This window comes from Alosa pseudoharengus, unplaced genomic scaffold (genome assembly GCF_046254945.1).
Source record: "Alosa pseudoharengus isolate Yale_2024_CS ecotype anadromous, Long Island Sound unplaced genomic scaffold, YU_APseudo_1.1 YU_APseudo_1.1_scf_16, whole genome shotgun sequence".
Lineage (NCBI taxonomy): Eukaryota > Metazoa > Chordata > Actinopteri > Clupeiformes > Clupeidae > Alosa > Alosa pseudoharengus.
The window spans coordinates 29,663,204-29,689,718 of NW_027468630.1; the positions used below are offsets into that span (position 1 = coordinate 29,663,204).

The 26,515-nt window shown below is 38.0% G+C and overlaps 2 protein-coding genes across 9 annotated transcripts in view; one reads left to right on the plus strand and one right to left on the minus strand.

Moving 5' to 3' along the window:
- The first annotated feature begins 1,863 nt into the window (after positions 1–1,863).
- On the plus strand, positions 1,864–3,351 carry chrm4a (cholinergic receptor, muscarinic 4a). The gene has a single exon (XM_076288205.1). It carries the CDS (start codon positions 1,984–1,986, stop codon positions 3,349–3,351), a length of 1,368 nt encoding a protein of 455 aa, XP_076144320.1. The 5' UTR covers positions 1,864–1,983.
- A 15,194-nt stretch (positions 3,352–18,545) lies between these two features.
- Positions 18,546–26,515, minus strand: part of dgkza (diacylglycerol kinase, zeta a) — a 129,698-nt gene continuing 121,728 nt past the window's right edge. For all 8 annotated transcript variants that reach the window (XM_076287645.1, XM_076287646.1, XM_076287649.1 and 5 more), the window contains one exon: positions 18,546–19,822. In XM_076287645.1, coding sequence (XP_076143760.1) covers positions 19,706–19,822 — 117 coding nt within the window. In that variant the 3' untranslated portion in view covers positions 18,546–19,705. The remainder of the gene's footprint in view (positions 19,823–26,515) is intronic.

Consider the following 26,515-nt stretch of genomic DNA (forward strand, 5'->3'; position numbering starts at 1 on the left):
CTAAAACAATGAGATAAACCATACACAGCTGTTGGAGGCTGTATTATGTTACCAAGTTATATACTAGGCTATAGGCCTACATTATTTGCACATTCATTATTTGCAGCAAAGTGGATTTGTTTCATATTGCCACCACAATGTTAGTCAAAGTACATGAATATCTTGAAACAATATTAGTCAAGCTGAGCACTTTGGCCTGCGTCTTGTGCAATCACCTATCTAAGTCTGCCCTTACATATTATTATGTTATTTTACTTTTGGATTGCCTGGATTGGCTCTGTCTGATATTTCAGAATTATAAATATGTTCTTCAGATTACTTTTTAAAATGTGCAATGGAAATCAGCTGATTAAAAAGGAGGGAAAGTTTATGCTCATTGACATTGTATGCACTAATATTGTACCTGTGTTATATGGTTTTGTTATGTCAGGAAGAAGGCCAAAAGAACAATCAAGCTTTAAGTGAACATTAAAAACTATTCTTAAAAATAAATCTTTCATTAGGTTGCTATATATTTTTGCAGTATTAGCTGAACTTGCATGGAGGTGCTTCAAAAATTCTTCAAAACATTATGCTGCACAAATCATGATGAAACCAGTTGAAATATATTCAGCACTCCTACATGAAGAAAAAAAAGCAACCGTCAATATTTTATTCAGCAAATCTGCTCTATGAGGGGGTAGCATGAGTGAAAAATATTAATATTCATCAGATGAAAATTATGCATAATTTGGATGTGTCACGTACATGTACTGTCAAATTTCTGCCACAGTGTTGGCTGCAAGTTTATATTTCCAGCTCTTTGCCTTGCCATTGAACAAGCATATGGGTATTTTTTATGGAAATTCATGAGAGATCAAAAAGAAATGTTTATTTTTCTAATGGTGTTTGAATTGCTTATGTAATTAGCAATGCCATTGGCAGAAACAACTGCAGTTGGTGTTGAGCTGCTTAGCTGTTTAAGCATATTGCCTGTGATGTGTTAATCTCTTTGAAAACCAAATGAAGAGTCATCCATGCAGACCATGTGGTTAATCCAACAGGAATGAAAATGCTTTGACTGGAGGCAATTAACCCTAACTGCTGTCTGTTTCCATTCTGGACTCAATCTAATGGCTATGAAAAACAAAATCAGTACATAGATTGGGTGACTTTGCAATAACATAACAATAACATAACAAGATAAGAACTGGAGTCCTACATATGAAACCCTGCAACACTAAATTATGGCTTCAGGGAATAATTACACTAGCTGGGTTTCCCTCCAACTCATTCACATATTTTAAGTGCATCCATGAAAAGTTTGCACTTCTGTGCATGTTCCATCCCCTGTATGTGTGAATTGAAATTGTACACGCTCCAAATCAAGAAAGGAGTTGTGAACAGCTGTGGGATCAAATCATAACATTGTCAGGGCAGTTTTTATTGAAACACCTTATTGACAAATGCAAAGAAACTGTTTCCATCAACCTTAGTAACATTATACAATAGCGAGCTAATCCACCCCACTCAAGTGAAAAACATTTTGATTCACATTAAAAGATTTTATGTACTGTACATTTAAGATGTTTCCAGTCAGGATTTCTTATTCAAATGGTTCAAATGTGCATTAAAAAGCTGGATGGAAATCTAGATATTGATGTTACAGACAAGTTAAGTACATGCCTGCAATAGTTCAGTCTTATTCTCTGAACATTGCAGATCAGTTGTACTGAATGCAGTGTAATGAGCAATTTATATTTGATCCACACTGATTATGCTTAAAAGGAAAATATCATTAACTAAATGCAAATTTAAAGGACTTCTTTTTGTAATAAACAGGACAAAGACGTAAAGATTTAAGTCATCTATATGTTTTTTTCAGGCTCTTTTAGGAATGTCTCCAACGATGCCTTCCCTGCCAACCTCACCTGTGACGGTAATGGCAGCAACGAATCCTGTGCCGTTGTGGATGCCTCTGGAAGCCCATACAAAACTGTTGAGATGATCTTCATTGCCTTGGTCACAGGTTCCCTCAGTTTTGTTACAGTGGTGGGCAACATCCTTGTAATGCTATCCATCAAGGTCAACAGACATCTTCAGACAGTCAACAATTACTTCTTATTTAGCCTGGCATGTGCAGATCTCATCATTGGTGCTTTCTCCATGAACCTTTACACAGTTTATATTATCAAGGGTTACTGGCCCCTGGGTCCTGTGATCTGTGACCTATGGCTGGCCTTGGACTATGTAGTTAGCAACGCCTCTGTGATGAACCTGCTGATCATAAGCTTTGACCGTTATTTCTGTGTGACAAAACCACTGACCTATCCAACAAGGAGGACCACCAAGATGGCAGGTCTGATGATTGCAGCTGCTTGGATACTATCCTTCATCCTGTGGGCTCCGGCAATCTTGTTCTGGCAGTTCATTGTGGGCGAACGCACGGTTCAGCCAGGAGAGTGTTACATACAGTTCCTCTCCAACCCTGCGGTCACATTTGGTACGGCCATTGCTGCTTTCTACTTGCCAGTGATCATCATGACTGTGCTCTATATCCACATTTCTCTAGCGAGCCGGAGCAGAGTGTCCAAACAGAAACCAGAGTCCAAGACAGAAAAGAAGGGTCTCAAGACTGGTGGACTACTTAAGAGTCACATTCTTAAACAGAATAACAACAATCAGTTGCCTAAACCCAGCAAAGATACCGGCAGCACTAGTGATACCTTGAAGAATGGCAAGCTTGAAGAGTCTGTTGTTTCAACCAAGGCTGAATCCAGCGTTCCACCAGAGGAAAAAGAAAGCTCCAATGACTCCAGCACTGCCAGCATTGCCCCGAAGGACACCCATGAGAGGGCAAACAGTGAGATCACCTCTGAGCCTGCTGCTGCAGCCCCTACCCCTATTCCCAAACTGAACTCAGCATCCAAGTGGTCCAAAATTAAGATAGTCACGAAGCAGGCAGGGGATGAGTGCATCACTGCCATTGAGATTGTCCCACCTAACAGTAGTTGTGAGGCTCGGTCCATTCCTGTGAACCGGCCCAGAATGGTGGCAAGGAAATTTGCCAGCATCGCCCGAAGTCAGGTAAAGAGGAAGAGGCAGATGGCAGCACGGGAGAAGAAAGTAACTAAGACCATCTTTGCCATTCTGTTGGCATTTATCATCACCTGGACACCATACAATGTCATGGTCCTCATCAGCACATTTTGCCAGTCATGTGTGCCTGACACAGTATGGGCCATTGGATATTGGCTTTGCTATGTGAATAGCACCATCAATCCCGCATGCTACGCTTTGTGCAATGCCACATTCAAAAAGACTTTCAAGAATCTTCTTATGTGTCAGTATAAGAATATTGGCACTAGATAAGCTGGAGGGAAGGATGAAATAAATATTGGGGTCGCTGACTTGTTCCATACACCGTACCTTGCTGGCATATATGAGCGCCATGGACAACATTGTTCTCAGAATGTCAAGAGCAGAAAATACTACACACGGACATACATAGACATTTGGATAGGAACAATTTATGAAGCTGAAATGGCATGGTGTGTAACAGTGTGATCACAAACAAAAGGTCCACATTATTCTGGTATGTCATTTAGGTAGTGAAAAAAACCTCTCTCAAATTGCTGTCAGGTTGCTCAGCCACTCTAAATGAAGGCCATCACCAAACTACAACTAGCCAGACATTTAAATCTAAATGAAATAATTTTATGCTTAGTTGTGACCTGTGGTGAAATGGAAGCTTTCAGTATACAGTGGATATTTACACACACACGCACACACACACACACACACACACACACACACACACACACACACACACACACACACACACACACTCTCACACATATATATCCTGAATGTACTGTATGTGTGTATTGTTTGTAGTGTGTGTGTGTGTGTGTGTGTGTGTATTTGTGTGTGTGTATGTGTGTGTGTGTGTGTGTGTGTGTGTGTGTGTGTGTGTGTGTGTGTGTGTGTGTGTGTGTGTGTGCGTGTGTGTGTGTGTGAGAGAGTGCTATTACAACCTTGGCAAAATACTTAACATACATGACATTATTAGGGGTCTAACCGTACAAAATCATTGGAATGTATCTTTATTCTGAAGTGAATAACATTTCAGAATTACACAAACAAAACACATGGAAAGATACAAAAGAACTTAAAGGTGCTATATGCAATGCTAGCATCACTTGCTTAGATATACAAAACAAATGGAGACAGGGATTTCAATCTCATTACAACCTTGCTGATTTGTTCATTCAGCTGAATCATGTTGAAACTCTAACCATTGTAATCAACAGAGCCCAGGAGTCCCAAAGACATTTAGGGCCCATCTTACACTCGGTGCAACATGGTGCCAAGCTCCATTTCCATTGCGGCCATGGGTGTGTCAATGAAAAAAAAAATAGATGTGGTCAGGCACATGATCCAAAAATCGCTATCTTACACCCACTAAAAATCATTACACTACTGACCAAGAAAAACCTGGTCTATGGAGAAAAGCGCATATTAATCACAGCAGTGAAGACAAGATATAAGCAGCCCTTAAGCACAAGTCCCAGGTAACAACTCATTTTCGGGATGAATATCTTTAGGGTTTTTATTCAGTCATACAAACTTCTGTGGTAAGTTTAGCTTTTTTCAGGCTATGTTTTAGATTGTAACCCCTTGTCAGTCAATATTGAATGTAAATAACTGTGTAGAACTGCATTGTCATTGCCTATGAGACCATGTGAAGTTAGTTTCAGTTCAGTTGGCCTATGGGTTCAAATAATGGGTGAGTGCCGATGCATGTAGGCACTCTGCTAGTCACACACAGGTTTTAGTAAAGCAAGTATGGGCAGTCGTGGCCTACTGGTTAGCGTTTCGGACTTGTAACCGGAGGGTTGCCGGTTCGAACCCCGACCAGTAGGCATGGCTGAAGTGCCCTTGAGCAAGGCAGCTAACCTCTCACTGCTCCCCGAGCGCCGCTGTGGTTGCAGGCAGCTCACTGCGCTGGGATTAGTGTGTGCTTCATCTCACTGTGTGTTTACTGTCTGCTGAGTGTGTTTCACTAATTTATGGATTAGGATAAATGCAGAGACCAAATTTCCCTCACGGGATCAATAGAGTATATATACTTATACTTAGTATTAGTGAAATCATGCAAGCAGATTCCTTCAGATGTGCTGACTGTCAAAATACAGACACGCTGCATTGCTGGCTCTTAATGGGAATGACAGATATCACTCTCTTTGGTTTGAAGGATGTTACGACCAAAACACACCCATGACTGATTAAGAAACATAAGAACAACTCTTTTGAACAATGCGCCCGTTGTCTGATCACAAAAGCACACCGTTAAATTAGCGAATGTGGTCTGGACATGCCCTAAATGTCTTTAAACCTTGCGTCTCTGACTAGGTGTTTCAGATTGCTAAAATATGGCCCTTAATCTTTTTGAGCATGTGAAAGTAAGATAATCATCTAATCTGAAAGCAATTAGCAGCATCTTTAACTTAATTTATTGTGAAAATTGTAATCATACAGTTCATGATTCATAACTGGTAAAAATGACAACTTAAAAAAGGCACTTGTACAACTTGTACATGATGAATTAAAACAAGGCAAAAGTTGTGCCAATGTTGTTCTTAAAAATAAAAAGAGTCTTTTTCCGTGCTGGGTACATAAGTATAACATGCATTTCTAAATATAAAAAACAGTTCAGGTTGAATTTTTTGGGGGGAATCAATATATTAGGTTACTACCTAGGATACAAAGGTTCCTTTGATTATGCAAGTCTCTCACCATGTTTAATTAGTGGTTAGAAAGCTGGGCAATGATTAGTAGACACTACATTCTGGCATTCCTTTCCCTCGATTGGTGCTTGACAGTTTAGGTTGACACTATTTACAAAAAAAAAAGAATAAACCGACAACTCCAGATCAGAGTGTGGGGACTCTTTCTTGTTTGTAAGTAAAGAAAGCTGACATGGGACATGAGGATGTGAAAAATAAGCAAGGACCTAGCATTAGCTTGATTAATACCCATTTTATTCTAGTTAGTCAAGAGGAGATAATAATCATTTACTCCGTGTTTTAATATATCTAAACAAAGCATTAAAGTAAAGTAATTCACTGTATTTTTTGTTTGTAATGTGTATCAAAAGCATGAATATATGAATACATGTATACTACACCCCTAATATACATATTGTTCAATTCACTTAACCACAGACTTTGCTTACACTAATGTATTTATCATAAACACACACGTGAGTGCATCTGTGTGTGTGTGTGTGTGTGTGCGCGCACGTGTGTGTGAGAGAGAGACTGATGAAGGAGGTCTCTCCAAATATGAATTGTAATCCTGAGCTTTCAGACTGAATCCAATAACTGATAAATGTTTGTGTTTTGTGTTTTACCAGTAAGAAAACATAATTCTGGTGATATCACCTGTACAATCAAGTCAACCTAAATTTTATAAATGGCCTCCTGTGACCAGAAAGGTATTAAATGAATGTGTAAATATATGGCTGGTGTATTATAATGAATGCTCAATATTATTCTCTCCTTCAGTATTTAATATTTGGATGTTTGTACTTTTCTTGCACTTATGTTATTAATACAATGTTTGTAAATAAGATATATATCAAGTGTGTTAATGTCGGTATGCAAAATGATAAAACACAAAATCTTTCATTTGTAAACATGGAATGGTCAACAACGTGCAATCATGACATGGAATGTAAATAACAAATATGATATATATATAACATGCCGTTCAAAAGTTTGGGGTTTCTAACAAATTTCAATTCACTCCAATCCAGACAGAATACCAGCTGACTACTTTTTCCCTACAGTTGTGAGTCTTGAGGACAGTCAAGAAATGTCCACAAAGTGTGGCATGGTATTGCAAACTGAAGTGATAGCCAGTTTCTTAAAGATTACTTTTATCCTGTACACATTTTCATTTTACTTCAATCAAAACACCCCCAGACCACTACAGTCCCTCCACCATGCTTGACAGATGGAGTCAAACACTCCTCCAGCGTTTGGTCAGCATCTCAGTAAGGTTCTTCTATGTGATCTGTACACCTTAGATTTGTCTGTCATTTTTTTCCAGTCTTCCTCCGCCCACTGTCTCTAATGTTTAGCTCATCTTAATCTTTTCTATTTGTTGGCCAGGAAAATATAAATAAAATATGGTTTCTGTACAACTCTGTATACAGTAGAAGGCCAGCATCTTGAAGTCACAAGTGTTTTGTGGGTCCTATTTAATAAAAACTGCCAGTTGAGGACCTGTGAAGCATCTTAAACTACACACTCTAATTTATTGTCCATTAGTTGTCTACTGGGGCCTTTAATTTCAAAGCCAATTTGCACTGTTCTGTCAAGAGAGTAGCACACAACATTGTATAAGAGCTTCAGTTTCTTGGCCATTTTGTTCATGAAATAGCCTTCATTTCTCAAAACAAGAATAGATTGACACCTTTCTGTTTCTGATCATTGTGTGCCTTTTGCTGGTGCACCAGAAACTACTCTAATGAAGGCCAGTTGAATCATTAATTTAACCAGAGCAGCAGTTTTCAGCTGCGCTAACATATTTGCAAGACGCTTTTCTCTTTTCTAACCAATTAGCCTTTTAAAATGTTAAACTTGGATTAGCAAATTGAATCTGATAAATAAATATAGGAACATAAGAATATAGGTATTTCTGTTAATTTGGTGAAAATTAGCTTTTCCTTTGAAAACAATAAAATGTGTAAGCCTATGTGAACCCAAGCTTTTGAAAAGCAGTGTAGAGTCTGTGTGTGTGTGTGTGTGATTCTGTGATTCCTCTGAGATTGTGTACCAGATTTGTGAAAGGAAAGCTTTGACTACCAGTAGGACAACATATATTCAATAAAATAATTTGCTATTTACATTCCATTTAAACACACACACACACACACACACACACACACACACACACACACACACACATATATATATATAGAGAGAGACTGAGCAATCTGTATATACTGTATACATTCCAAATGATATCAGATCATGCAAAGTTGTAAAGCAAGTTGTGTTATTGATAGTTTAGCACGCTCATGAAACACCAAGCTAGTTACATTTTCAAGTTAGGTTGCAAAGCAAAACCAAATAAACTTTGACATTGTATGTGAAACAAAAAACAAGCCTTTATTTCAAACAATAAAGATAGAGGATATGATTTGTGTTCGTTGAACATTGAACTGTAATACATTTCATAGGTCCACTCTTCCAATCCCATGGCACCAATCACATACCACTGCATCCTAAATTTGTCCACACAACTGGCTTACTGGATTAGCCAGAAAATACTGAACTATTCTTCTAATGACTCAGAAGATCAATGCATTTCATATAAAAGTGGGTAACACTTTACTTTAGGTATCTACATGAGAGTGACTTGACACTGTCATAACCCTAACAGTAACACTATCTAACTTGTCATGACCGAATGACACTTGACAGAAGCGAGTAACAGAAGCGTTATGCATAAACATTTATGACTTGTTTATAATGTTAATGACACATTCATGACAGTGTCATGTCACTCTTACTGTATGTAGATACCTTCAAGTAAAGTGTAACCAAAAAGTGCAGACATTTCATAAAAGCAATGGATGATTGTCTTGCATTTGTTGAAACAGGAAATTAATTGTGAAATGAACAAACAATACATTTTGTATCACTAAAAGACACAGTATTGAGTCATTGAATAAATTCAATGCAACTTTCTTTTTGTGAAAAAAAATATTTTCCTAGTTCAGCAAAAGACAGACATCTACAAAGGACAGAAGAAACACTGTTCATTTTCAGGTATTGAAATGGATTGCTAGGAAAAGCAAAGTGTAGGTGTTTTGGCCTATGACATTTAATTTGTCCATGTGATGAGAAGTATATTCAGCCTTTTGTCTGCGAAAAAAGAAACCTTCTATAACCTTTCTAAACCTTTCTCTAAGCATGTGTCCTCTGTTGATGTCTTGTTTAGTGCTCAATATTTGGATCACTCGTGCTATATGCTTCTAAATTGTTGGCCAAGCCCTGGGTACAGTATTTCATGATTAGCAGACAAGTGAAACCGTTGCAGATGATCCAGATGGAGGTGATGCAGCTAGCCTAGCAAAATATGGCATATTTCTGGTGATTATCTGATTACTCTTCACTGCACCCTTAATGCTATTATTCAGGTCTCTTACACCTGTTGTTCATTGTCTTTGCCTTGTCTCCATATGACGAGATTACAATGGTTTTCCTCTTTAGGGTACCTCGATAATAGGACCTACCCAATTCTGTTTATTCAAGAAGCATTCAAAACTCAGCACCTCTTCAAAACGTGTGTTCTGTTAATGTATTTTAATGTTGATATATTATAGTTATTATTATTGCTATTACAGAGATAATTGTTGTTTTTATACAAATTGCTATTATTAATATTGTTGTGCACATTTTTTGTTATTGTCAATGTTCTAAACTTACATTTAATAAATTTTTTTAGTGATGGCACTCACTAGTATAGTTACTGCGTGGGTTGGCACTGCATTAGTGTGGTGCATCATAGGTTATCCGTGTCAGGGACTAAAAACAGAATGATTTTCATATTGGTTTGTTCTGAGCAAAAACATACTTTTTCGTCCCTGTTCCAGTGTTCTAAGGCCTCTCCTCTAAATGGCTTTAAAATGCCTTTACAAATAGGCTTTTTGCCCAACATCCTTAAAGCTTAAATCAAAGCACATACTGTAGATATCAAGGCTAACTGTTAAAAATTGATTCAGGTGTGGGGTGAGATTTAAAAGTAGGCAATTAGCCTATATATTATTAGATCTTCAAAAATGTCTGCTAGCCTGATTTCAGGGACAGAAAATGTCCTTGCTTTAACCCCAGTAATAACCTAACCTATGTGTGGTGCTACCAATTGCATGACAGGCCTATCTCCTAGTGTCTCTGGTAGCCTATGTTATTTCACATAATGTTTCAGTAATTTAGGCTACATACTTGGAAAAGGCAGTTAGTGTTGGTATGGATACGAAAATCCTTTTTATCAACTAGTAGGTCTATATAGTGGAGACACTGATTTATAAAATCTGACCAAATGTATCCTATAAGGGCTCTGGGGAACACTGTGTTGGACTAATCCTATATGGACTTTTGAATAATATTCAAAGAAAGGTTAATCGGAACGATAAATCCCATTACTAACCGGTTATCAAAAACTAAAAATAGTGTATTACTAGTATTAGTAAAGACTGAGAAGGACATGTGATGAAGATGGGGACTTTGAACACCAGGCTGATGATATGTTTCACAGATTCAAACAAAGAGGCTATGAAAATAAAGTTTTAGCGACGGCCTTGACTAAAACAAAATCTCTAAAGAGAAAACAACTGATGTCAAAAAGAACACAATTGAAATCACAACGAGACACTAGAACATTTTTCTCTACACAATACAGCAACATGGCCTATAAAGTTAAAAATATAATCACACAAAACTGGGACATATTATTGAGCGATGACACCCTCTCCTCATTGTTTGCAGATTTTCCAACTGTCTCCTTTCGAAGGGCACCAACACTCAAAGACAGTTTGGTCAAAAGCCACTTACCAGCTGAGAAACCCAAGCTATACTTCCCTAAGCCAAAAGGCACCTACAGGTGTGGTGGCTGCAATCATTGTGATAACATTAAGAGGGAGGACAAGTTTGTGGATGTTTTTACACAGAGAGTCTTTTATTGTCGTGACTTTGCCAACTGTAACTCAACATTTGTGGTGTATAGATTAGAATGTGAATGTGGATGTTTTTATGTGGGCCGCACCAAACGAAAATTGCGTCAAAGACTGGCTGAACATAAGAATGCTATCAAAACACAGAATCCCAACTATCCAATGGCTCAACACTACAAAAATGCTGGCCATACTAACCACATGACTCTAAAAGCCATGGCTATTGAAATAATTCCAAAAAGCACCAGGGAGAGATAGACTGAAACGGCTCTTACAGAGGGAAACTTTTTGGATCCATATATTGAGGGCCACATCCTATCCTGGACTAAATGAAGAAATTGACTTTTCTCCTTTTCTATGAAGTACCCCTTGTTTGCCTACTGTCTTATTTTTTAAGTCTGTAATGTTATATCATGGACTGCCTTATATGTGATACTACTACTGAATGTGATGACTCTAAATGAACATTGCCATAGTCTTCTAATATTCAAAGGCTACACTATGTTTACCTGTTTGTCTGTGCCCAGGCACTTATAGTTGTCTGTATCCAGGCACTTTGCCATTAGGACTTAGGACTTGGCCTCTCTCAATGCATTTTTGAAACTGAGAACTTATCTGGGTCCTATCAGATAGTAGACAGTTTTGTTATTTTCTGTTATTTTTTGTTATTGTATATTGTCTATTGTGCAAAATGGTGATGGGACTTTTATGTTTCAAAAGCATTTCACAATGCACTGATTCTGATTGGCCATTCCACTTTGTCACATGACATGGAATCCATTTTAAAAGCACCTTTGTAAAAAGTAACAAAGTTTGCCCTGATGAAGACTGATTTGTAGTCGAAACGCGTAGGCGTTATCCCTTAAAATAAAGGATTTTTAACTTCTTTCATCAACATCAGTGTGCCTCGGATTTTTAAGACTACCACCTTCAACAAGGAACCTATAGGGCCTTCATACTTTGGGGATAGTCACAAGCTAAAAATTGAAGTTCTCATGTCCTTTCTGATGAGCACCTGATGTTTTCTTCAAACAATTGTCCCAACGCAGCACTCTCCTTTTCTTCAATTTTTGACTAAAAATAGTGTTTTCAATCCAGAACAAGTGAAATTGGTTTTGTTTCTACAGTAGAAACGGTTAAAAAAAAAGAAACGGAAACAGAAACAAACACATTTTTTGGATGAACGTGTTTCCGTTTCCGTTTCTTTCTTTTTTAACCGTTTCTATGTAATCCCTGATCTAATACATGTAACAAGGTAAAACATTTGATGAGAATGCACAGAAGAGGAAAAGATTTGTAAAAGCCAATAATGTAATAACGGCCAATAACATAATAATTTTAATGTAATAAAGCCAATAATGTAATAACTTGCCAATAATGTAATAAGTCCTCAACCAGCCAAAGGACCCCTTGGAGACACTGAGCACCCACCTCTGCTCCACCCCAAATTTAGGCCTGATATTCATATCTTATATTTGGTACTAAATGTCACACAGTCACACATACACACATTCACACACCCACACCCACATCCCTACACATGTTAACATGTATATTACCTGTAACAGTGGTGTTTTATAGAACTCGATTCAATGTATGATGTTTATTATTGATATTTTTTCTATCGTAAGGTGATGAAACACGGGACAATTTTTGGGCAACGTTGCCGGGCAGTGTTGCTGAGCTACAATTTCCTATTGAGATTAGGCAACATAATTTTCATCTGAACGATTTGGATACTTACTGTATGGGTAACGTTTTGTAGCCTGGAAGAATCCAAACTCATTTACATAATATATAGTGTATATATATGTAAATATATAGTGGCAATTGAAGTTGCATGTTTTTGCATATGCAAATCCCAAATGAGTGGTTATGGGCTAGGTTGATGCGGGCCCTTGAGACCAACATACCACAACATTTTGTCATCTTGGGAGCGGTTCGGGTATTATCTAGCAAAAACATTTAGCATTTGGCTTTCAGGGGGGCCCCAGTGCGTAGTGTCCCCTGGGGACAAACGTTTATTTTCTGTAAAAGTGTAGTGGGGCTACATGCCCACCAAGTTTCATGAGCCCCGGTGTTTCGAAGTCCCGGGAATCGTTGCCCAAAAATTCAGGAAGGAAATAAAAGGAACATTGTTTTGACAACTTGTTTACGACCACAATGCTAGCTACGCTAGCGGCGGTCATAATAAATAATCCTATCTCCGAGAGACAGAGTGCAGGAGTGTTTGAATGGTCATGTTTTTAAGCAGTTATTTGAAGGTAGAGTTTGAAAGTACAGTGCCGTAGTGACACTTTATATCCAGTAAATAAACCTTAAATAAAGTGTTATTAGTATGTTTTTACATAATTGGCTGCAGTTAGGCCTATTACATTTTTTTTAACCCAACCAACAACGTAATAACCAACCAATAATGTAATAACTTATTACATGATTGGCAAAAAGTTATGAAGTTATTGGTTCAGAAATGCTATTACATTATTGGCAAGTTATTTCATGATTGGCTTTATTTCATAAAATTATTAGGCCTACGTTACGCAACGGCTGTAATTGCTTTCGGTAGGCTACTCGGCCTTCAGCCTCGTACCTACGGCCGAATAACAGCCGTGGCAATATCCTTTACCATCCACACTCCCACTCGTGTCACATTGCTTAAATAAAGCATCAAGAGGAATGCCATCCAATTTTGTTGTATCCTGTACAATGGCAATAAAGAATTCTATTCTATTCATAACAAACTGAGAGCTTGTCCTGACCGGATAAAATGACCTGGAAAATTGCATGATGGAAACGGGCTGTTAAGGTTTGTAATTTGTAATTTATTTATTTCAAGACAGGGACAGCGCACAATAAGACATTAACCTTGTAGGCCTACAACAAGAAAATATGGATTGTGCCAGGTTTTAGCAGATTGCTATTTTCCACCTGTAGTTCCTGGGCAGGTTGATGGAATAGTACATTAAAAATTAGTATATGAGAAGAAAGTTATTAAATGAGATAAAAGCACAGGTAACGCAATGTAGGCCCTAGTTCTTTTAACTTAAATTCTATTCAATAGGCCTAATGCAGAGGTGCCGACATTTCACAATATATGGAATTAATGGATGAGGCGGATGCAAAAAACTCCACAATGTAATAGCACACAAAGTACCCTGTGGAGCAGCCCTATGCTATGTTTGGCTAGTCCGAGCTAACACAGACTTTTTACTGGACTTTTGAATGCCTGCTCCACTGTCTATTTTCACGGGAGGGTCTAATGGAGCAGTATTAATTCCAGTGGACTGTTTGCGTATGTGTGTCTGTTTTTATGAATGACGGTTGGGCTAATGCAGTATAACTTAATAGGGACAGGGGGTGTGGGGAACCCTTATGGTCAACACAGGATTGGTGTGCTGTGTTTTCAGGTCAAATAATTGTGATCAGGAAATTAATTGGTATTTGTGACAAGCCTAAACACGTGGGTGGGTGACCATAATGGGTGCCAACAAAGCTTCACTGCTTGCTCCTCAATAAGAAAAGAAACCTAATGGGATAAGATTAGGTAGATACACATATAACATACAATTAATATTTTTCTGATATTTACTGAACCTCATGTAAACATGACGGGGTATGATAAACCAGCTGTTAAACTTGCCCCTAGAGCCGCATACAGACAGCTGCCAATTCCTTCAGTGCCCATGCCTTGTTGCCTCAAAACATAATAATAATAATAGTAAGTGTTAAACTTTGTTGTGCAACAATCCATGTCTCTCTCACTAGTTTCTTCCTGTCTGAATGCGGCTTAATGCTCTGGCTCATTTTTCCCCCAGCCACCATTTCGGGAAAAGTGCTTTCACACAGAGCGACATTTTTGCCAATTAATTCATGATTTTATACTCTGCCAGTTCAGCAGCAGAATGTACATTTCTAATGACTTTTGATGCAGGACACCCTGATTGCATGCCCGGTTTTTCTTTTTTTTACTTCATCCACATGGTCCTTCCTTCCACAAAATGGAAATATAAAATGCAAACAAAAGTTAGGATCACATAACAAAAATCTTGCCCTGTGACTTTACTTTTAGGCTTATCCCATCTTATTTAGTCTAAAACGCAGGAAATTAGAACTTACACAGAGAGCTGTTACCTGACAGCCCTTGCTCATTAAACCCACTCTGGTTTTGGTAAGAGCTCTCTTCAACAGGGCTTCATCTCAAATGAGAGCAACAGTGACACAAAGTCAGTAAGGGTGCTGGAGCGCATAGTTAATGCTCTGTTAAAGCCAGTACAGAAAGTACTATGTTGACCTACTAAATCTGTTTGCTTTCATTGAAGAAGTAATTAGGTGTCATGGACCAAACAGGGCATGAGCAAACCCTTAGAGCAAACACATTGATGTGTGCTCCCAACCCTACATCCTGAAGTTACAACATTTTGTCTTGATTTCCCCTTATTTGTCCTTGTTACATAGTATACGAGTCAGATATTTCACAAGACAAAAGCCCTCTCTGTCCTGTAGCTCCAAATGGTTCTTGCAATGTTAACAAAGACAGAACCTGACTCTTTTTTTTGGTCATTCACACCAAGAACGATAACTATAACGATATTGCCAAAACAATATTATTCTAGCTAAGAATGACAACCTCCACACATAATCTATAACTATAACGACATGAAGAAAACTATTGGGAATCACTTTTGAGCGATTTTGAGAACGATAAAATCTTACAGCCAATCAGAATCCATCAAATTTTAGCCATCACATGCAACACAGAGATACTTTCCTTATCGTTGGTCAGTGTGGACACTTTTATCGTTATAGTTATAGGCTACAGAAATTAATAATCCAAGCAAGCAGACAAGTAATGATTAAAGACTTTCTTTCGCTTTCTTGTCAAATAAGAACTGGTCTTAAAAATTCTAAATACAAATGGTACGTCTATGAGAGCATTTTCATCAAACATTTGTAACACATTCACTTTCATAAAAATGTGAAGGGGCCCCATTTCCATATAAAAATGGTCATTAGTGATCGATAGTTTATTATAGTGATTTTTTTTTTAAATCTTAAAATCAGGTAAAATCTAAATACTACCAATACAAAAAAAATCAGTAGAGTAGGCTACAGTGAACAATTGCAGATATTGAAATGTGAAGAATCTTTTTGTTGTCGGATCTCAGTTGTAACTTGCACTGTGATAGACATTCTCTCCTTATTTATTTTAGTATAATTCATGTTTTTATGTCCTGAATTGCACAGCAACTTGCAAAAACTTCTCAAGCTGTTCAAACATGGATGTCGTGAGAGACTGTGGTTTAATATAATAAAAATAAATTATCAAAAAATCCTAAATCATCTAAGAAATGCCTTTAATAAGATAAAACACATGATATAACAATATTAATATTTATCAAAACGATCAATTTTATTCAGGATTTCCTCCTTTCACAGATCAGATGTATAAATACCTCAGTGCAGCATCTATCCATAATGTATACTGGACTTTGCTCACCCCCCTCTGCTCTCATCATCATAGTCTCTGAATCTGTTGCACAAAGTTTCGCCTTGTGAAAAGGGACTTTCTTTCCTTCTCATTGTCATGAAAATCGTTGCCTCAGGTTCTGTAAAGCACATCAACATGGTGCTCATTATCAATACATTAGGTAACTAAACAAATAGGTAGATCAATAAATAAATGTAGCCTATTAAACCTAGATTGCTGTGAATAGTTTTGTGAATAATGAATTAATGAAACAAATGTGTTGAAAACAACACAACTTGCCTTGTTTTTAACACATCTGTGTCCAGATAGGGACAACGCAGTTTGTGTTGTTTCCAACACATTGCTTTTGTTATTTGTTACACAATTTGTGTTGAAAATAACACAACTTGCATTGTCTTGTAACACATCTGTGTCCAGATAGGAGCAACATTGTTTGTGTCGTTTCCAACACATTTGTTTTAAGAGTGCATGTTCTATGCTCATGACTATTATGAGTATTTATGTTCTCAAACGAGAGGAAAAGTCCTTCATACACCACTCTGATAAATAAACCACACAAAAACAGGTAATGGAAACACCACCTCTGCAAAAGAGGGTCATCCTTGTTTTTCATAATAAGCTGGGTTTACAGACACCTACAGTTTGTGTTCCTACAGTGTATTGATCAATTACTCACTGGCCAGTCTGCTTAAACATCTATTGGGCACGGAGCAGAGACCTGAGTCCTGTATTGCATGCAACAAATTAGTATCTCAAATTGAAAATGACAACAAACATACATGTAAATCAAATCAATCTTAAGTTTCACTGTATTAATATGTGGTTTAAAATGTATCCTTTTCTGATAGTCACAGTCCATGTCACTGAGTCCATGTCATGGTTAGCATCAGTATCTAAAATGTACATCTTGTCACAGCATGTTGAATGTGATTATGTCTTAGTCCGTATAAATACTGTATTAGTCACCCATGAACACCACCACAGAAGTTTCTGAGCTCCTGTTTCTTTTAGATGGTTCATACACCACACAACATTCATGTTCAAGGGTACAGTAGCTGATTTGAAATAATAGGCTATGTACATGCCAGAGCAGTTAAAACTTCATATTAAAGGATTCTCCATTTGCAACCTGCTCAATGGGATATTGAAGTGACAGGACGCAATAAACTGTGCAAAAGGTGCATTATATTTGGTCTTTTGATATTTTACAAGGTCAGTAGATCTAGATGAAATAAAAAAACAAATCTACAGCCCTTCAAACATTTGAGTATTGAGCCAAAACGACTGCTTCAAAGCAGTCTTTCGTACTCGTGCTGTAATAATTAGGACATTCAAATCATACTGTACTTATAATTATCTGAAGTCTCCTGAGCGCCCTAAGCCCTTTTGTGTCTTCTTCATACTTATTTTGATCTGGAGCAATAATGGAATACAAGATTACAATATTAGTTATATTGAAATTTGAAAGAGCAGTGTTTTATTGTGACAGTAGTGTTATATTCTAAATGGACACTGGACCGTATTGTAATATAATTAATAAAAATAAAAATGTTAATGTTATTAAAAGCTATTTAGTAAGGAATGCACAAAATATGCAATAGTAGTACCTGCTAGTGGTGATGGAGAATAGAAAATATAATTTCATTTTTTATTCGTCTTTCAATTAAGATCATATTGTGGAAACCATGGACATTTTGCCAGTCAATTCCTATAGTGAATAAAAAGCTTTATGTTTTGCCTTAACACTTATTCCCACACTATGCTAACACTATGCCTTACTTTTTTCAGTTTGCTTCTGTATCAAGGAAAGAAATGCGGGCTGGCACATGACAGAGCGCCATGCTACATGGTGGATCCCCATTCATCTTTCCTATGTAGTGAAACAATTTGTCCAGGATGTTGTGAGAGTGATGTGGGTACCTGACACTGCTTGTATTTAAACAAGCTATTTGGATTGGGGGACCAGAGAACCACAAAATAAGATCACTGAAAACTGATAGAAAAGGAAAAAATAATACATGTACATGTACACAAAAACAAACTACCACTACTCTACAGAATTATGTGTGAAGCAGTACATAATTATATGAATGAAATGTTTAATGTTTAGTATTGTTTCAAATCTGATGTTGCAAGTTTAATACTCGTTGAAAATAAATAGTATCCACAAATAATAATGATAATAATAATATCCTTTCATCTATAATTTTACAGCAAAAGCTGACATACTTCTATGAAGTTTTTGAAGATCAAAATCATTAAAGAAGTGAGTACACACACAAGTAGGTGTAACAGAGAAAAAAATGCTCTGTACTTTGAGAAAAAAATATATCAAATTTACAATTGGTTTTATAATACAAACATGACAACACAGAAATTCATTGCTAAAAAATATACAAACATCCATTTACCGTAAAATGTCATATGAAATAAACCATTACTTTAGTACATCAAGTAGAAATTCCAATAATCAGCCATAGAGAGAAAATATATTCAAGGCAATTTAACCTACAGTGCAAAACTGCTTTGACAGATGGCTTCTAAGATACACTTACAGTACCATTTACTATGTTCTTATGGAAACCATAAGGAAGCCAACCAACAAACCATTGGAAGCTATATAACGTAAAGTAGCAAAAAAAAAAAAAAAAAATAGAGGTTTACACTAATATAGGGACCTTCAGTGTGTTACCCTCCTATGTAATGATGGTGAATTTTGTGTAGAGAAAGAATACAGTGTAAAGAGAAGTGACATGAATGCAAGCTTAACAGCAGTATTTAACTAATGAAGATCTGACACCACCGACTCTATGCCATCATCATCATACAGATAGTCGATAGCAATAAAGACGCTAAATGTTATCCTTTTGAAATCTAAAACTGATCTCTTAAGAATATTTCAATCTCCCCTATCCATGTAAGAGGTTGACAGGTTCAGGATAACAGCAACTGAAAAGTAATTTCTTTAATTCAAATTACATTTTTCATCTTTAGCTGACCCAGCTCAAAACCCATGTCATCCCCAAGTTTTCTTTGAACTCAACTCATCTAACAATCTAACATTAAGTTTTGCAGCTCAACATGAACTTTGAAGTCTAAACAATACACTTAATTTCTTCTAATCACACACACACACACACACACACACACACACACACACACACACACACACACACACACACACACACACACACACACACACACACACACACAAAGATACAACATCCTATGCACACATACACATAAACAAATACTATGCTTTTGGCAGTACAATAAATAAATAGGATCTGCTAATTTTGCACATACATTGCTTATGTTAGTAGAACACCACTCATTAGCCACACTCTCAGGCTGCTCTCGCCTGTCTAGAAGAAGGCATTGAAATGCATTCCCACCAAAGCTACAAATTCCATGAGTTTCCATATATTTGGTTGGCATTGGTTTGGCACAAGTAAAGGAGGCTTCAAAGTGAGAAAAGGCCAGGTTATCCATCACACTGCAGTCTCTTGGTCCTCTCGCTGGATCATCTGGTAATGCTGACGGTTCTCCAGATAGGCTGCCAGCTCTGTGTCCTTGGCCTTCTCTGCACGGTGCTTTGGCGTATCACCCTGTGGAGAGGAAAGAACGCTGTAAGACCTCAGTTTGCACTGCTACATACAGTATAAGGCACCAGCTACAGATGCAAACATCATCCTGTCATTAATGCATGAGTGTCATGAGTTCTTGGGTAAATATCCTATTGTGATGCATTATTTGCACACTTATGAAGCTGAGTTCACCTTTTTTGATCATCATCATAAATCATAATAATGATAATCTTTATTTATAGAGCACTCTTCTAAAATCAAGTTACATGTCCCGAGTTTGGCAGCGATGTCTCCATGTCATATGTCATAAAGGCTTTTCTCTCGCTCATGCAAGAGCGTTAAATTATGATCTAGGCTCTACTGTATCAGCAAATAAATCAACATCCCTTTATGGTAATAATGGGGCATTCTGCCGTCCTATGTCAAATCATAAGCAGGGTAGTAGGAGTAGGCTATAGCCAAAATACCTACACGATATTGGCTGCAAAATAAACAATAAAAATAACACGTCATGGTAAGGTGTTTGAAACAGTAGGTAGCCTGCATAGGCTAAGTCATTGTATCATTGTAATGTACAGGGTTGGGTCAGATTACTTTGAAATGTAATCCATTACTGACTACAAATTACATGGCATTTTTTGTAATCAGTAACGTAATCAGGATTACCAAAAACATGTAACGTAATCTGATTACTTTAGGATTACTTTTAGATTACTGCAATAAATATGTCCCTTAAGTAAAAGACACCACCACTGAATTGATGAAAGAATTCTCATTCTATTTTTCTGTTTATTATTTCATTACATCTAAGAAATCTCTTTGCTCTGAGTAAAGCATTCCTGTGTGAATTAACTGATCTTTTCCTCCAAAAATCTTAATGTAGCCCCTTGTTTTAGTGTTACCATTTACTTAAAGTTCACCAGGTCCCATTGTCTGAAAACCCAAAACTGATACATTTCTATAGCTATTCTCCACTTTGGGGGTGGTATTTTGGTGGTAGAAATTTCCCCCAAAATTGATCACTTAGGGGCCGTTTATACGAGAACGACTGCGAAGGAAGACGACAAAATATTTTATCATAAGTGCCTTTCGTTTACACGGCGACCCCGCCATCGGGGCTTGAAGACGCAAAAATCTGAAGACTCCTTCCAGAGTGTAGCGTTTTGAAGACGACCCGGGTTGCGTCTCCGTCTAAACGGCTAAACCAAAGATCCTTGATTACCTCTCTGGCTAAACTGTCAAATTAGAATGTCTGCGCGTGACGTACCGGGGTTCTATCACACCACCACCCAGCGGTCTGGAATGCATATCCAATCGAATATCACATACTCTTGCGTCTTCATATAAACAAAGATTTCCCCCTGAGAATGCTCGTCTAAACGCGAATAAAAAAATGAAGACGAGACGCCACTTCTGCGTCTTCTCTTTTCATCGTCACTGTATAAACGTAGCCTTAGTCATCATGGATGTGATCATGGATCACTATTCTCCAAACATGCACAACTCAGCTTAACCTTTATAAGGGCACACCTGGACAATGAATTTAGCTTTCGCTGGATTTTTTTGAACCAGGGACATGGCCTGAGATTGAATGACACCATGTCCATTTCAATTGTGGGGGTGAGAAAATTATTCCTTTGGGATGTTTTTCAACCAGGGGGACCTGGTGACTTTCTCAAAGTAAATGGTAACACAAGAGGCTACATTAAGATTAGGAGGAAAAGATCAGGCAGTGTGCAGAGAGACCTGCCCCAATAGTAAATAAGTTAGTAAGTAAGTATAGATACTCTTTTGATCCCGTGAGGGAAATTTGGTCTCCCAATCCGCGAATTAGTGAAGCACAGTGAACACACAGTGAGGTGAAGCACACAATGAGCACACAGTGAGGTGAAGCACACACCAACCCGGAGCAGTGAGCTGTCTGCTACAATGGCGCTCGGGGATCAATGAGGGTTTAGGTGCCTTACTCAAGGGCACTTCAGTCGTGGATGTGGGCATGGGAGAGCAGTGCTCAACCACTTCTCCCGCCCACATTTTTTCTACTGGTCGGGGATCGAACCGGCAAGCCCGAAGCTTGTCGAATTAAAAGATAACTAGGCTTTCATTAAAAAGTTGCATTGCTTGCATGATAAAATGTAATCAGGTAATCCCCAACAATGTAACTGTAATCTGATTACAAATTTTTTTTATTGTAATATGGGCTGATTATAGTTACTTGATTTTTGTAATCTGATTACGTAATCCAGATTACATGTAATCCGTTACTACCCAACCCTGGTAATGTAGGCTTATTATATCACATATGTCATTAAAGTAATTTGCTGAATTGATATTTGGAGTTCAGAGAAGGTTCAGTTCATTATTCAAACTATGCTATCTCAATGTGATGATTGTTAATTAAATAGGCCTACTAAATTGACAACAGTTAAAGTTCATGATAAGGCAACCTAGACCAGTTATAATTGTAGGCTGCTTGCTGCTGCAATTTAGTAGCTTATATTTCCAAATATATATTGAGCTATCGCTTGCCGAAAAACGAAACGACCTCGAAGTATGGCACTCAAACTTAAACTAGATGTACCGCATAGCGGTACAAAATATGACCGCCGCTCAGTCCTGTACAATCCGTTCCGCGAAAAGAAATCACACTTCAATTTGTCTCCATATTTTACTCCATCCCCCACTCTTGAAACTTTTGTGTATGCTTGTTTGGCATGCCTGAGTGTGTGTGTGCGGCTGCACAGAAAGTAGCCTACTGGTGCTGAAAAGGTGAATAGATTGTAGAATAGCCAAAGAAGATGTAGCATTGTTATAAAACCTTTAAAATCTCTAAACAATCACAAGTAGGGCAGTTCATCCCAGTTCATCCATGGCAACTGGATTGATGAAAGGTCACTTACACCTGTAGGCTACATTGTATTTGGGAAAAGCAAAAGGTATCAGCATAATGTTATTTATTTATTTATAAACAAAAACATCTGTCAGTTCCATGCCGTTTTCAACAGCTATCAAAAACAAAGGTCATTTTTGGATGGATGGATTTTTTGTGAATGTTTCTTCTTCTACATAAGATTTTAGTCATCTTTAGTTCATGTGATACTTTATTGTCAATGCACAAATTAAGTAACAGTAGTCTGAAACGTTATTGTTAATGCACAAATTAAGTAACAGTAGTCTGAAACGAAATGCTGTTTTACATCTAACCAGTGGTGCAAATAACTGACATGTCCACATGTGCCTTGATGAAATGCGTCGCTAGACTGTTCATACACATTTTAACGGGACAAAGTTGAAGAGCTGTTGTCCGTTATTGTTCGTGCAAATATAGGCTGATTCATGTTCCCTTGCATTGTGTAACTGAGGTCCATGGCTAGTCTGGCTTTCACCAGACCAAGCTCAATCTTTTAAGAAATCAAAAAATAAATAGCGGGCAGATCAGGCTGGGTTCACCCAGCCTAGTCCATAGGCGCCCGATATTGTTTAATTTTCCGATTGAGATATCCACGCTCTGGCTATTCTAAATGCAGAAATGCATCAGGGAGTTATGACAAAACTGTAACTAACAAACTAGATCAACATAAATTGTCAATAGGCTATGCTGGCGACACAAATAAAATCTCCTTTGGAAACCAATGGCTTACGCCAATTACAGTATTAAGCGGACTTAAACTGCCATATCGTGGCGAAAAGTTGTAATAAAATTCACGCAGCTCCATGAGTCAAGGAAAGCGCGAATGAAGTAGCCACTTCTAAATGGGACCCACTACACAGTAGCTTAAGGTGTGTTGCTAAAGCAGCCATAATGAAATGAAGGTGTCTGGATACTTCACACACACGTGCTTTTTAATTTCACAGACTACAACTACCAAGCTGGAATCAAAGCACATCGATTCCCCTCTCACACCCTGCACGCACTTAAAACAAAATAAACAGGCGTCTCAGTCTCACGCATGTATAGGCAAAACTGTATCAGACCGGTGTAACGTTGGTAAATCTTCCATTGCACAGAATGATTTTTGTAGCACGTGCAACAAATGACAGTCGAAAGATACAATTACAGTGCTGCTATCAATTTGCTTGGTATAACCGCATTTATATTTTTCTACAAATGCAATCAATCAAATTGGCCTCCATCACTCAACCAACGCTAAAGGTACATTACCTAGGTCCTTATTGATATTATAAGATTAACGTACCTGCAGTAAAAACCTAGGATGGTAACACCAGGCTAGTAAAAACCAAGCATGTTCGATAAACATCCTCAGATTTATTTCGGCTTCAATGGACATATACACACGCACACACACACACAGGCACGTATACCATCAGTATCGGCAATTAGAACGGCCGATACATAATTACAAATTCAGTAAGGAAAACCAAATATTCATAATAATAATAATTTGGCTGCATTTCCAGTATTGGCGTCACGTAGTCGTTTGTCCACTAGATGGCGCATCGTTGCAGTGAGACATAATTTTGTTGGAAGTTAATCTAAAGTGGGTTGGAAAGACACTATGCTTCCTACAAGGACAAGACTGTAGGCTACAGTAGTTTACCGCAGAGAACGTCTAAGGGTAGGATGATTTCTGCATGACATGTAATTCCCATTTCTCTTGAAGCCGAAATAAATCTGAGAATGTTTATCGGACATGCTTGTTTTTTACTGCAGGTAGGCTACTTTAATCGTATCAATAGCAGAACGTAGGTAAAATAATGTTACCGTTAGCATGGTTGAGTGATGGAGGCCAATTTGATTATTGATGTATTTGTAGAAAACCATAAATGCGTTTATAGGCTCCCAAGCAAATCGATAACAGCACTAATTGTATCTTTCGACTGTCATCTCATTTGCTTATGACCATAACCTAGGCTACTAACAGGAGATAAGTGAGTTAGCCACAACACGTTCGCTACGTGATGGTTTTTTAATGGAAAATATATAGGCTACCTGAAAGATAACCTGTCTATGATGCATCCTAAACACCGGGCTGGGACATTTCTGCTCAAGGTCTCAAAAAGCATCTGAGTCAACGTTCATTCCCAAACACCCATATAGGCTACTTCAATCCTCTATTTTCAAAGGTGATTCAAGTAAGGAAGAGCATGGCTCAAAGTAAAGTAACTGAAACTACATATATACGTCAAAGTGAATAATTTGTGTCAACTCGCCGCAATGTAGATTTATTAACGCACCCGTGATGATCTACATCTCCATTTAAACCAGATGTTTTAGAGCGCACATTGAGATGTATTCAGGGCAGGGCTGTACCTACACATATTTGTTGCATGTGCTACAAAAATCATTCTATGATTTAGTACCAACGTTACACCGGTCAGATACAGTTTTGCCTATGGCTATTCCGTGAGACTGAGGCGCTTTTTGTTTGTGCGAAGTGCGTGTTTAGGGTGTGAGAGGGGAGTCGATGTGATTCCAGCTTGGTAGTTAGTCTATGCGATTAAAAAACACGTGTGTGTGAAGTATCCAAACAATGATAACGCTTTCATTATGGCTGCTTTAGCCACAGACCTTGAGCTACTGTACAGTGGGTTGGGTTCCATTTAGAAGTGTCCACTTCATTCGCCCTTTCCGTGATTCGCCAAGAGGTGGCAGCTTGATACTGTAAGGTGTAAGCCATTGGTTCCAAAGGAGATTTTATTTGGGTCGCCAGCATAGCCTAGTGACAAGTGTTGTGTATTAGGCCTAGCATAGGGCCTACCTTATATAGCTTATAGTTTGTTAACAGTCACGGTTTTGTCATAACTCCCTCTATGCATTTTTGCATTTAGAATAGCTCTGAAACCAGGGGGCGAACACGTCGCAGGGGGGGCGCCAGTGCGTGGATATCTCAATCGCAAAATTAAACAATATTTCTATCGGGCGCATACCATGGACTAGGCTGGGTGAAAAAAGATTGCGTCAAAAGATTGAGCTTATCCATGGACCTCATAGTTGCAAAATGCAAGGGAACATGAATCAGCATATTATTTGCACAAACAATAATGGACAGTAGCTCTTCAACTTTGCCCGTTAAAATGTACATGTATGAACATTTTGTACAGATGTGCTTTACAACTTCAGTGCTGTTAAACGATCAGATAGGGGTGGAATCATAAAATACTTGATGAAATAGTGGTATATTTATTAGACACACATATGAGTTAAATGGTGTCTGTTCAATAATACCGAACATCTGTAAAACAGTTTATAAAAAACGTATAAATCGGTTTGGGTGTTTGGTTTCAAGTGGGTGGCGGTCCCCCATCCATGCCCACCTGTGGTTATGTGGTTGCTGAGGATAACAGTGAGTTTTTTCAAATGTGTACATGTCACATTAATACGGAGCCCTCCGGGTGACATGGGGAAAAAAAACATGGGTTAAAAAAAAAAAAAAAAAAAAGTAATGGGGAAAAAAAACATGAAGAAGAAAAAAAAAATGATGCACTTTTGCGGGATCTCATTGCGAGATCTCGCAAAACTTTTTTTCTACTTTTGGAACTTGCTGGGCTTCCTAGTTGACCCCAATAGGCCCACAAACCACTACCGCCAGATGGCAATCGTATCATGATACTATGATTGCTCTATCACTGTTGCGTGTTGTGGGTTTTCTGGACACATTACATAGGCCTATGACACGGGAGGGAGAGGGAGACACCTGCGTGCAGACACGCACACACAGCAGGCTACAATAAATTACCTAACAGACAGCAGCC

Excerpts from the sequence above, each read along its gene's own strand:
- chrm4a (XM_076288205.1), top strand. The coding sequence starts at position 1,984 with ATGATCTTCATTGCCTTGGTCACAGGTTCCCTCAGTTTTGTTACAGTG.